Source organism: Ammodytes marinus (assembly GCF_949987685.1).
Source record: "Ammodytes marinus genome assembly, chromosome: 10".
In the NCBI taxonomy this organism is placed as follows: Eukaryota; Metazoa; Chordata; class Actinopteri; order Uranoscopiformes; family Ammodytidae; genus Ammodytes; species Ammodytes marinus.
In genome coordinates, this window is record NC_137214.1 from 2,198,939 (window position 1) to 2,213,132 (window position 14,194).

The 14,194-nt window shown below is 41.6% G+C and overlaps 1 protein-coding gene across 1 annotated transcript in view; it reads right to left on the bottom strand.

Moving 5' to 3' along the window:
• Positions 1 to 5,170: 5,170 nt before the first annotated feature.
• tenm2a (teneurin transmembrane protein 2a) overlaps positions 5,171 to 14,194 on the bottom strand; it is a gene marked incomplete at both ends in the record, with an annotated part of 191,758 nt that continues 182,734 nt past the window's right edge. The window contains 9 exons of the mRNA XM_080035807.1: positions 5,171 to 5,908; positions 6,297 to 6,427; positions 7,163 to 7,430; positions 8,208 to 8,318; positions 8,498 to 8,908; positions 9,747 to 10,016; positions 10,568 to 11,125; positions 11,371 to 11,667; positions 12,173 to 12,408. Of these exons, the coding sequence (XP_079891933.1) occupies positions 5,171 to 5,908; positions 6,297 to 6,427; positions 7,163 to 7,430; positions 8,208 to 8,318; positions 8,498 to 8,908; positions 9,747 to 10,016; positions 10,568 to 11,125; positions 11,371 to 11,667; positions 12,173 to 12,408 (3,020 nt within the window). The remainder of the gene's footprint in view (positions 5,909 to 6,296; positions 6,428 to 7,162; positions 7,431 to 8,207; positions 8,319 to 8,497; positions 8,909 to 9,746; positions 10,017 to 10,567; positions 11,126 to 11,370; positions 11,668 to 12,172; positions 12,409 to 14,194) is intronic.

Sequence of the window (14,194 nt, forward strand, 5' to 3'; positions counted from 1 at the left end):
GCTCAGGCATGTCTGACCCATGTCATCCAACTATAGTATAAAATATCAATATATCAAATGAAATTAATAATGGTTTCCTGTTTGTATTCTTCTGTATTAGGGGTGATTGTTGACATGCTGTAGCTATGTTTATTAGTGTTATGTTAGTGACTACGCTTCCCAGCGCCTTAGCGGCATGATGTGACGTCACACAGGTGCACACAGACTGTTAGATGATTGACAGCAGCCGGCCGGCTCGGGGGAGATGCCTAAGTCACGAGGAGGATCGGTGCTTGGCAAGCTAGCTTGTGTCAGTTTTTTTATTGTAAGCTTTCACAACTACACTGAAGGATAGCAAAATATTGGATACTACATTTACCTTATGTGTTGATATCGTAGAAGAATATTACTAAGAATATTACTAATATGTCAAATAAAATTGCTTATTGAATTTCAGCTAAAAGCACAAAACCTGAAAATGAAGAGAGGAAAAAAAACTTGTGCCTGCAGGATAGAAATCGAAGGGCAAGAAACTCCTGTTTTAGTAATTGTCTGGGATAATGTGGCGTTCCACTGAATCTCAGACTGGTTTGCTGCCCTAGACATACCTCCATACAGAGAACATACACGTAAGATACGATGGTGATCACTGTAAAAGGTATCTCCTCACAATCTGCTTCTTGTAATAAAGCCTAGCCTCTGAACACTGGTATGTTCGTACAGGATGCAGATTTTGAGGAGATAGGCCTATTCACTGATTTGACAAAAGGCGATTCTTGATTCCTGGGCTACTCTACTGTGAGCTGAGGAGCTATGCTAATCACAGCCTCATCCACCTCTAGACCTAGAATGAAGACACCTATCATTCACAAATCATTTCTGAGCCATTTTCAGAAAATGCTGCTTGTCATTAATTTGTCAAAATTGTACAAATCTCCAATTTCCAAAACGTATTGCCACTGCATATTGGAAATGTCCTTTTGAACAGGTTCACATGAGAGAGTAAGGTTAAACAAAAAGATAAAATGCATTTCTTTGTAAAATAACGTCAATATATTTTTTTAATTTAAAATGTAATTGACATTAAAAGGGTGACGGGCACCCCTAAAGATCCTAACATCACCCCTGAACAGGGCTGTACGCTTATTTTTTTAGGTGGTAGCACTGGTGCTAGCAAGCAAAAAAATTCAGTAGCACAAAAATAAATTTGGTAGCACACAAAGTATGATCGAAAACTTGCATAACCTTAACCATTACATTTCGCTCTAATTACCTTTGAGCATGTTATCTTGGTCTCATTTGAGATTCTCAATTAATATGATATCCTAGTGTGTGCAGTAATAATTATGGAAGAATTAATAAGGGTGCACTGATTGCAATTTAGACAAAAGAATCTAACCTGCCAATTGCAATTTTTTGCTGATTCAGAATTATTATTATTATAAGGGTTTATAATGTCCTTCTGTTAATTAAAACCAAACTTTAAAACATTAAACATAGCCTATTAAATAAATAAGTATAAATATTGGTACAATTTAGGATACATTAAATAGGTTGTTGTGAATGTGTTGGGAGCATAGATAGTAGCCTAAATAATAGATTGGGAGTAGCTTTTCAGTGGCTTATTTAAAACTTTGTTTAAATAGACTAGGCTACTGTTGACTGCTCGCTGCAGCTGAAGGAGTTGCCTTTCAAGCTAGAAAAAAGCGCTAACTTCCTGTTCTTACCGGCTTCAAAATAAAAGTCAACTCACGTTTGGCTAGTAACAGGCTTTTAATGTGAAGGCACACAGGAAATTTTCTGTTTGTACACGCGCTAACTTAACTGCGGTAATGTGCCGTCTCCTTCCGGTAATTACCGTTGGTGAAGTTTTTATACCTAGAATCGCTGCACGAGCACAGATCCCGAGGACACATCTTTCACCAGCCAAAGTGGAGGGTGGACTCAATAACTTACTTGCCTAAGTCTACATTTACCCCCATTTGGAGTGTTAATGTAGAGCCCTCTAAGCAGTGTTGTGCAGCGCTCCTCTGTGTTTGAAAGACAGTCTCTCCTCATTAGCAGCCTGTTGCACAAGTGCGAATGGATTTGTATTCATCATTGCATGTGATCAATTTCAGTAGCAAATGGGATCAAAACTATTGCACTGTACAGCCCTGCCCCTGACAGGGATCACTCTGATACTTCAAGCTGTGAAAGCAACCTTGACACATTATAAACATTTGAGTTGATATGGCCAATGTGTTATCAAAAAGAGTAACTCTTTTTTTGTGTACCTTATTGTAAAGTGTTACCTCAAAAAGTATTATATTTACACACCCAGCAGTTATGGAGCAGCATGAATATTCATTTGGATTTGTGTCCATTTGGCCGATATATATATATATATATATATATATATATATATATATATATACACACACTCAACAAAAATATAAACGCAACACTTTTGTTTTTGCTCCCATTTTTCATGAGATGGACTTAAAGATCTAAAATTCATTCCAGATACACAATTGTACCATTTCTCTCAAACATTGTTCACAAATCTGTCTAAATGTGTGATAGTGAGCACTTCTGCTTTGCTGAGATAATCCATCCCACCTCACAGGTGTGCCACATCAAGATGCTGATCTGACATCATGATTAGTGCACAGGTGTGCCTTAGACTGTCCACAATAAAAGGCCACTCTGAAATGTGAGGTGGGATGGATTATCTCAGCAAAGCAGAAGTGCTCACTATCACACATTTAGACAGATTTGTGAACAATGTTTGAGAGAAATGGTACAATTGTGTATCTGGAATGAATTTTAGATCTTTAAGTCCATCTCATGAAACATGGGAGCAAAAACAAAAGTGTTGCGTTTATATTTTTGTTGAGTGTATAAGTCCAGTGTTCACAATGCATTCGGCTGTGTTCTCTACAAGCTGCACTCTGCTCTACAGCCAAAGCAATACAAGATGGAGCTGTCTGGAACTGCTGATTTGGGTGATAATTCTCTGTAGGTACATCACTATCAGGAAACTCATTTTAAAATATTGATTGTGGTCAATTTAAACCATTGTACCACTGCTAAAGGGGGATGAATGGGCACCTCAAAATGAATAGAAAAGAGTCAAAGCATCCCAGGCAATAACATGTATCTGTAAGCACTTAGAGTTAACAGGGTAATGGCTACTTAAAAGCGCATCAGAATCGATGAACAGTCGTTGTCAAAGATATTGGACCGTGTTATCAGGAATAGAAGCAACATAAACGGAGAAAGGAAAAGTGCAGTTTTGTGGTTGTTTACTGGTATGCCATCAATACATCACTATCATTTATTTGTAACTTCTTTCAGAGCAAAAACAATGACGCAATCAGTGAGGTTGATGCACAATTAACAAAGAAAGCTTCCAATACATCAAGATTGTGTTAAAATGCAGCTAATGTACGAAGGGTGTCACTGCCCAAAGAAACATCAATAATCTTCAAACACAAAAATGTGAATGACGCATTGCTCGGTTGAAGTAAACAATTATGTTTTATTGATAAGGTTCTCAGAAGAGTCTGCCTTCAGTCACTGTATAAGAACCATCCTTTGATAATACTGATTTGGTACATTATGACATCCAGCACGAGTCTCTTCACAGTGACAGGGAGCCATTACTGCTACTGCTGTTGGGATATCTAGGACAGATATATCTCTGCTCTCAAACAGAAACACAGTCAAAAAACAACAAACTGGGGATTGATATTGTAGATATGGAATATTAGAGTGCCCACAAAAACTCTAGAGTAGTAAGACCAGCTAAAGATTTTTTGCACATTACAAGCCACTTCCTCTTAGAAATATAAAAGTTGATATTCTGGACAATATTCTACTGTGCTGCATAAAGGTCTATACACTGTACATCCAAATATAGTTTTGAAAAAACAGATTTCACAGTTTTAAAGACTTTATTTAAAGTATAAACCGTTTTTTTAAACACTTTATTACATAAATGATTCTTTTTGATAGTGACTATTATTTGCCTTGGCAGCAAACTGAAAATGAATACAAAAACAAAATGAACATTTCTTACATATCTTACAAATGAAAATAAAACTCATCCATTAATGTTCATTTGGAATAGAACTGGTGACTCATTCATGATTGTCATATAGTACTAATAATAATAATAATAATAATAATAAATAAATAAAAAAAGAATCAAATGAAATAAATACTAACTTAGCATGTTTTCTCCGGACTCAGTGAGTGGTTGTGTTTGTATCGCTCTGTACAGAAGTGCCTTGGTGAAAGTCTCACAATTCTACCGCGACTGAAACGTACAAAACTACGGCATCTACAGTATACGCAACATCCTGGATTTTTAGTGTAGTAGTCTGACACATATGTAGTAACATGATTATTCTCCCCAGTTCAAAAGAAACAATGCTGTGTGATACCACTGTGCACAAATATAGCCATCACTTTTTTGACCTTTTTTTTGTTTGTTTTGTTTTTGCAAAAGTTTCTTTTCTAGTTCATCACCAGCTTGTGTGTGTGTGTTGAAGGATGCCGTCAGTTGGTGTTGGATGTGTGCGCTGCCTCAACAACAGCAGGGGACAATGGGAGGCCTGAGACAGGGAGGTTGACTCATGGTATTGTCTGGTTCTGGTCTTTATGATGTCCTCCGTTGATGTGTGGTTGTCATGGCTGTACGCTGGAGGCTCTGTCTCCACTTTGGTCCCTTTGCCTTCAGTGTCTATGAGAGACAGACAAGCCTTCACCTCAGACACCAGCCAAGCACAACTCCACTGTGTGTTCAGTAGCTATCATGGCTGCTGTCAGTGGGACCCAAAAAATATGGGTGAAAATATCACTATCTTTTTTAAAAAGGGGAATCTTCTTATTCGTTAAGCAACACGTCTCAAAGTTTTTCAGTGCTTTTACAGTTGTTCACAAAAGTTTTTTCACAAAAAAAGAACCATTTGATCAAACTTTTTTTGCCAGTGGCAGTTTAAATTAACAATATGTTTGTTCTGATAAGTCATTCTTTTGAAAAGTCCCTGCAGCTTTCCGTGAGTAACCCCGTTTGTTGGTGAATTCTCCATGGGTTCTTAAGAGGAGCGGGCTTGAGGAGGCTGGGTAGGAGAAAGGAGGAGGATCTAGAGAAGTGAAAAATGAGAGAGAGGGTAGAGTCTGCCCTTCAAGTTCAGGTGGGCTGTTACCTCTTACCCATCTCATTCTGTCTGAGGAACTGGATGTTGTTGCTGCTATCAGCCAGCTCTGGGTACTGCTCCACAGGCAGTACATAGTAGCCATCGTAGCCTTGTACTCTAGCTGTTGTTAGGAGCTGCTGTCTCTCCCCCTCGGTCCAGAGGCGACTCCCTCCCTTCCCATCCCTGGCCCTCTGCTGCTCCTTGGCCCAGGCCCCAGCCAAGGCTCTCTGCCTGGCCAGCTCCAGCAGCCTGACCTTCTCTTCATCCACCACGTCCACAGCCAGCCCGTAACGAACGCTCAGTACTAACGAGGGAACGGCAAACTCCACAGTCACCCCTCTCCTGGAGCGCCCGCTCACCGTCACATTGATCCCACTCTCCAGTGACTTGCGTCCGCTGGTGAGTCCGAGGGCCAGCAGGTCACTGTCAGCAGAGCCCACCTTCACAAAGTAGTGGCAGTCCTTGCCGTCCTGGGTGTAGTGTGTGCCCTCCAGGTACTGGGCTCCGTTCAGCACCAGAGCCACTTTACGGCTGTCGTCACTAGCCACGGCCGAGACGCCGGCCACCACCCTGCCCTCCTGCACAGCCAACATCACTCCCCGGCCTATGATGGGGCTGCTGGTGCCAAACCAGTGGCCAGGCTTGTCCTTGCGTCTTCGGTGTTCCTTGTTGAGGAGACGGCCCTCTAGGGCCATGAAGGCCTGGTTGTGGCGCTCTGCCGCCTGCTGCACACCAGTGATGAGCTACAGGAGAATGTACAAGAAAAGCTTTGTCACATTGTAGAATAAATGAACAACGTAATTCTCCTATTCCTCACTCATTCTATGTCATGGAGCGTGTGTTTAAAGCAGTATGACCAGAGCTGCTTCCCCTGTGCGTGAAACATATATTTTTTATTTATTATACTTATACAGGCTTGTAAAATGAAAACAGATTACACAATTGATACTGTTACTAGCTCTAGGAATGTATGTATTCACATGTATTGTATTCAGATATGAATGAACACACAACTCACTACAGCACGTGAACATGTGAAAGACATTGGTCTTAACATGAAACTCATCAACATATCTTAAACACTATCAGGGTGTTAATATGATTGGATTGGGTTGGTGCAGTGGTGCGTACCTGTCCGTTCTCACAGTGCTGGGTGGCTAGCAGCTCGTACGGCGGCTCCACAAAGTAGAGCGAGTGTCGAGGGAACCCGGGGATTATGTTACTGAGCTGGAAACCAAACATCACCAGCCAGCTCTTCACATCTACAGCACACAGGACACAGAGACATGTATCAGCCACACTGCAAGGTTAAAGGAGCTAGTAAAATGAATACTTCTTCATCATGAGAAAAGAGAAAGTGTATTTGCTTCATGTGACTCATCTGTGATATATATTTGTCTTCGATAAACTACAGTATCTTTGTCATTATAAGATATGTTCTATCCAGAGACACCAGAGACAATACCAGGATATAACAAGCGACAACCTAGATTCTAAAGATGCACTTATGCTTTGATCTGGCCACATGTTCCTTCATCTGAACATTACTGTATTGCTTGACTATTCTGCTGTATCCACTTTACATTCTTAATGTTTTGTGTAAAACATGTAACTGTGTCAAGTGTATAAAAAAATGTAATGCCAGACAAGGAGCAATGGTCAGCTTTAAATAAAAAATCCAGCCCAAAGTAGGTAACATACAGTAGGTACAAATATTCATATGCATATAGCTCCGGAAAAAATTAAGAGACCAGTCTGGATTTTTCTTAAATCTTCATCTTACTTAATGGAAATGCTCTTAATGACAAACATGTATTGGAAGTTGGTAGAAATGTTGTCAGTAGTTTATATTATAAAATCTAAATGTTTATTGTACTAAAACATATGCCTCTTAAGAGTAAAGCAAGAGACACTGAACATTTGGAGTGGTCTCTTATTATTTTTCGGAGCTGTAATTCAATACGTTCACCAAATATGAATGAATGACTCCTCTCTACCTGTGACATAGTTCTTGACATCCAGCATGTCACTGAGGGGGTTGTTGTTCTTGAACATGTACAGGTTAAAGGGAGCAGGGTCTTTGCCTATCTTGGGCCAGATGCTGTAGTCCGGTGAGGTCCAGCGGCCTGCCAGCACGTCATAGTCGCGCTGCGTGAAGTGGACCAGCTTAGTCAACGGGTCGTACAGGCCGCCATGGAAACCCACCACCAGCTGGAACTCTGGGTTGGAGTCCAGGTAGACTTCTCCATACGCTGTGTACTGCACCTGAGACAAACACACACAGACAGAGGGCCATTGGCATTGCTGCTTTCAGATGAAAAGCTCACAACACTCCCTGCGTTCCAATCCCCACACTTCCCTACTATTTAGTGTGCCAGAAAAAGATTTAGAATGTCCCAATACATGCACGTCAATTGTAGTATGCTGAAAAATACATAAATACCCCACTAACTCCAATAGCATGTTGAATTATTTGTCTTTATTCTTGACATTTCTCAACAAAATGAAAAAAAAAAATCTTTTGTGTACTTTAATATGCAGTGTAGTAAAAAGAAAAAGTATGTGATTTGGAACGCAGGGACTGTTTCAGGTACAGAGGAGCGTTAGTGGAGGTAATAAGGACATGCCCTGCGTTCCAAATCACATACTTTTTATTTTTACTACACTACAAACTTAAGTACAGAAGAGTTTGAGGGCCACAGGAGAGAAAAAAAAGTCAGATTAGGAAGATTTTTTTTTTCCTTATGTTGAGAAATGTCAATAATAAAGACAGAATACTCCAAAATGCTATTGGAGTTAGTGGAGCATTTATATATTTTCAGCATACTACAATTGACGTGCATGTATTGGGACATCCTAAATTGTTTTCTGGCATAATAATCAATAGTATGGAAGTATGGGGATTAGAACGCAGGGTTAGTGTCTTGTAATGAGGATGTGTAGGTGCTGCAAACGCCAGAAGCCTTTTTCCATATGAAGACTTCTTGTTGTTTTCACAGTTTAACACAACATCTTTGGAGGTTCAGAGTTTGTGTGCTATACCTGTTTGATCATTTGTCCATTGCTGCTGAACACAGCCAGTGGTGTGCCAGTGTTGTCAGAAGCGATGTAGTATTCCTCTCCACTGCTCACCTCCATGGCAAACAAATGGCCCTGATCATGACAAGAGAGACACTCAGTAAATCTGTATGTTACAGACTAAGGTTTTGCCATACGTTGTTAAAATAATATGTATCAGTATTCAGGTACCACAGGAAACAGAATTGAATACATAAGACAAGTATTTGGTTAGGTACATGGCCCATCTGTATGTGTGTCCCTGCTGCCTATACCTGCAGGTCATAGTAGAGCGAGGAGATCTCTGAGCTGGAGTGGTTGAAGATGTGTGTGACTCTGGTGGGGTGGTTGAGGTCTGCGTAGAAGAACTGAAGGTGCTGTCCCAGGCTGTTCCTGGAGGACACCCTGCGGCCCAGCCCATCATAGTGGTAGACCAGGCTCCAGCCCCCGGGGCCCCTGTTGTAGGCCCTCAGCAGCTGGCCTTTGGAGTTGTAGTCAAAGACATCCGAGCCGCGCTGGCTGAGGAAGCCATCTTCGTCCACGCGGTACTGGACGTCTCCCAGGCGCGTGATGCGGTCTCTGAGGTCATAGCGCAGGGGCAGGATGCGGGCGCTGTTCCCCGGGTTCAGCAGGTGGAGGTTACCGTTCAGGTCGTAGCTGTAGCGCCAGGTCGACCAGTCGTTCACCTGGATGAAACAAGATGGAAGTTTACTGAGTGATTAAAGGTGTAGTGACAGTTTAAATGAATGGGTTTTTATTTTGAGCAGGTTGTGTCACTGAAAGATTCAAGACACGGCGGCATTAAACATTCCTTTAAAAGGCATACTCAGTCATTGTAATACAAATTGTCAAAATGAGCTACTCTTCGGGGCGCTCCGGTGGTGTAGTGGATAGAGCGCGTACCATATCAATGAAGCTTGAAAATGCCAAAAAATAATCTTAAAAAAAAATAAGCTACTCTACTCATAGTCTCATAGCTATATGCCCATAGTGTTTATACACAGCTGTGGCTCTGTAAACGGCACTAGCTCTGAGCGACAAATATTGCAGCAGTTAGTATACACATAAACAAGCGTTCTCTGGATAACGTATACCACCTTTAACTGTGTGTGCATTTAAAAAAAGAAATGGGCAAAGGTTGCTTTTAACTTAGCTCAAACACTCATAGTCAATGGAGGAATATCAGCCAGCCTCCACCGACAGTCAGAAAATAAACTTTACAACATCACTGAACGCCCCTGTGTGCTTGTTGGGACGTGTTTGTTTACCACATTATGTTGCGCTCTATATATTCATATTAGAATCAATCACATACTGGAAGGAAACCTTGCAAACCACCACAGATGTGCCTGGCAGTAGGTCAACGGTATCTATTTGCAAAGAGCGGCCTTTGCCCATTTCTTCTTGAAGAAATGCACGCACAGTTGGCTTGGATGGCTTCTGTCGCCTTTTTCTTGAACCCCCACAGAGGCAACAATGGAACTTGTCCTTTAAAGTTGTACACAGATAAGACAGAACAGTCACCTTGACACCACTGAGCTGCCCGTCTCCATCATAGTCGTAGCGATACTGAGTGGTGTTGGCGTAGGGCCCGATCTTGAGCTCTCTCTTCACCACGCGGCCCATACTGTCGTACTGCACTGTCATCCAGTACATGAGGGAGCGGAAGATCTCATACTGCACCTCCTTGATGCGCCCGTGGGTGTCAAAGTGCTTACTCAGCGTCATGACAGCAGTGGTGATGATCTGATTGATGTCGTAGTAGATGACCCCGAACTTTCCAAAGTGTTCCACCTGTAGGAGGGGATGGAAGGGTCGACAGACAGTGAGCCCTCTTATCTGGCAGACATGAAGGCACGTTAACACACTGTTTGTTCTGTAACGGTAAAGGTGGATTCAGCCATGATGGAGAACGCAAAATCACTTAAAAAAAAAATTTTAAATCAGTGAATATGTCCATACGATCCTCAACCCGTGCGTACTGTGTGTGCACTGATACAAACATTCAGTGTTAAACTGGAATGAAAACAAAGGGTTTATAAACAGGGGGCCCAACGTAGTCCACCGTAGCTAGCGACATGCCCGTATACAAAGCTTAGGCTGTGTATTAACACTGGATTTATTTTTTAGCACACACACACACACACACACACACACACACACACACACACACACACACACACACACACACACACACACACACAGGTAGCGGATCGTACGGACATATTCACATTTTGACAAAAAGGGATTTTGACAACAATGGCTGACTCCACCATTAAATTGTTACACACATCATTGCCAAAAAAGGGATGAAAAGACCATTTAGACTTGATAAATGTCTGCACCTTTCCAGAGATCTCGTCGTATCGGTAGAGGTCGACAGGCAGCGGCGTCTCACTGATGACGGGCTTCATGCTGGCGATGCGGAAGCTGTTGTCGTGGTAGGTGTAGTCGAAGCGTGCGTTGACCATGCCCTCCTCACTGAACCTGTAGATCTGTTTGTCTATGAGCGGGCCCATCTTGCGGTAGCGGATGGTGCAGGAGAAGCCCCCGCTCTGCAGGTTGACCATCTTCAGCACGCCGGCCGTCTCGTCGTAGCCGAAGGTGACGGCGGTGCTGTCGTACAGGATCTCAGACAGCTTGGCTAGCTTGCCGTACTTGTAGAGCAGGCGGCGGCCCGTGCCCAGGTAGTGTGTGGCCTGGGGCCGGCCGTCCTCCGTGAAGTCATGGATGATGGAGGCGTTGCTCTCCGGAGGGCTGTACACGTTGCGGATGTAGCCCACAGACACGTGGGTGAACATGGTGTGGCGAGCCACGCTGGGCATGGTGACGGCTGTGACCCGACCCGACACATCAAACTCAAAGACATACTGTCTCTGGCTCTGCAGCAGCAGCACCATGGACTGAGAGCAGACAGGGATGTTAGATTAATAGAACAGCATTATCAATGGGTGGCTGGCCTGCTGGGAAATAGCCCCAGTAGTCATTTTACTCTCAGCTGACAAAATTTGAATCTTTATAACCATGAAAATTATTAATCATTTCACTCAAGTTTTCCTATCCAAAAATGACTATTGGTCCTCTCTCTTGCCCTGCCTCAATAAGATTTGATACCCAGATGAAAACTGTGAAGGAGGAATGGACTTACTTTATCGAGGTAGCTGTAGCTCCACACCTTCCCGTCCACAAAGGAGCGAGACAGAATGCGTCCCTGGGAGTCAAACTCTGTCCTCTCACTCATGCTGCCCCTCTGCAGACCCACCAGCTGTCCTGTGCTGGAGTAGGACACGTTGACCACGGCCAGGCTGCTGCTAGGCAGCCACATAGCAGGCCGGCCCTGGGCGTCATACATGATGCGCAGCGTGAACTTGCGGTGGTCATCGTAGATCTTCTCAGTGCGCGTGTTGCGGTCAAAGTCAATGGACAGAAGGTTGCGTCCATGAGCCTGGAAAGGTTAGGGTTAGGGTTAGGGTTAGGCCAGGTTCATTTGAGGAAAAGGCTTTTACTTTAGATTTGGTGTAAGGTTGAGGAAATACTTTTCTTTTTTCCACTAAGATTTATATTGCATTTGTATTATATGCAAACATACAAATATTTACAACAACCCCCACCCATGGTCCACGGGACCGACCCAAACAATATTTGGACAGACGAAAATAACCATAAAAAAGTACAGGAATGAAAAGTACATACTGACTATTTCACCTTAATATAATACACACATATATATATATATATATATATATATATATATATATATATATATATATATATATATATATATATATATATATATATGTGTATATGTATATATATGTATATATGTATATATATATACATATACATATATATATATATATATATATATATATATATATATATATATATATATATATATATATATATATTGAGGAACTATTTTCACTGATACATAAAACAGCTGCACTGACCCGTAGCTTCCTCCCGAACACAGTGACCTTGCCCTTGGTCTGCTCTTTGCGCAGACGCCATTCGATGGAGTTCAGTCCGTTGTCAGTGGGCAGCGTGATGTTCCTGCGTCCGATGGTGGGGCTGACAGAGCCAGCCAGGATGTGGGGCTCCGTGTGGAAGCTGATGCCCATACCGTTGGCGTACATCACTCTCAGAGTCCCATTGTTGCAAAGTTGGTAGCTGTTCCTCACTTGATCTGTAGGGGGAGACAAACACACACACATTTATATTACAGTTTTTCACAATTGTTTAAACACATTTTTTGGAACATCAGACACAATGTGCACAATCTGAAACTAATTTACCAACTGCTTAACCAATTCTGCTGAACTCCAAACACATGTCCTGCCTTAGACTCATATTCTCATTCCAAAACACACATTTTTCACAACACTACACACAATTCTCTATATCTTGCACACTCTTCCTGAATTCTCTCTCATGGTATTCACACAGAACACACTGCCAATCACATTTCTAAACTCAAAAGGCTTTTGTGCAGTTAGCTATAGAAGGGTCAGAGATGAGCTCCTGTTTGCTGTGATTTACAGTAGACTTCACATTTTTGTACAAATACAGTTTTTGCCGAATACTGTAAACACTAAAAGTGACTGCTATGACCACAACCTCTAACTTTTGTAACCATGCCCTAAACCAAAGCACCAACTCTACAAACACAATATATGCTTTGCACTGTGTTTGAAATTCTCCAACACACTTCTTGAAAAAAATTAAACTAATTGAATACCAATCAGTCTAAACCTTAGCACTACACATAGACCCCAGGTGAGCTCAGCTCCTTTCTGAGACAGTAAGAGTCAAGGAAAGAGGAGGAGAGAGAGCGACAGGAGGACGAGGACAAAGAAGGCAACAGACAGAGACACATACAACAGGGACACTATAGTGGACCATGTTATAGATCATGGCCTATCAATGAGGGAGCCTGGACAGAGAGTGCAGCCCAGCCTGAGTCGCTCCATAATTAGGAGATTTAGACTGGAAACAGGTGATAATTTCCCTGTTGCTTCTCAAAGGATGACATTGAGTGTGAAGTTGATGAGGCGATGTGGCCAGACACAAACAGGAGGCGTTATCCATAAAAGGATTCATAATCCAACCACCCAATTCCTTACTAAGCTGATTTTTTTTTACCATTGTTCCCTAATTTTACTGTAATTGTTTCTTAGTTTATATTGACACACTGAATTGCTTGAACTACAGTCCTACCTATTCATTGTGTTTGTTTGAAATGGCAAAATAAACTATTCTGCAACATGTGTGTTAGCATTTGGCAAAAACTGTTAAGTATTTGTTGTTACTGTAGGTGAAAGTGTATGAACATGCAAAGGCATACTTCTACTGATAAAGCATTCATATAGTGGTTTGCATTTATACTATAGTGTTTTCCATTCTGCACACCAGTGTTCAATGAGTGCTAGAAATGTCTAGTCATATGATGTATGTGTTTGTCATTTGAAAAGAAAACACCATTTAGTGAAGAGTTAACATTGTTTTGAGGGTAAAGTGTGCTTTTGTAAGAGAAGTGAAGGATTTTGCATTTTGTGTTTGAGTTTTGAGATTTGTGTTTAGGGTTTTGAAAAAGTGAGGTAGTCTATCAGGAAATGTGTTTAAGCAATTGTGAAAAACTGTAATATATCAGGAAAGCAGCCACTGAGGGAGCAGATGAATTCTACTGTAGCCTTTGAATGATAGAAAATAAGGATTGTCAGACCCTAAACCCAACACATCCATAACCTGAAGTATTTCATTGGGTTCAGACATAATCAAAAAGTGTTCTATTTTTAGGGTAATCCTGTACTGTTTAAATGTATTCTTTAGTGATACTAGGTCCTAGGCAAAGTATATCTCATGTATTTGACTTCTTCTCTGTACTTTTTTTACAGTTGTATTTCATCTTCTTTTGAGATGTGAGGAGATATGAAAAGAAAGAATAAAAGTTGGTGAAAACATTTTGGTCTGGA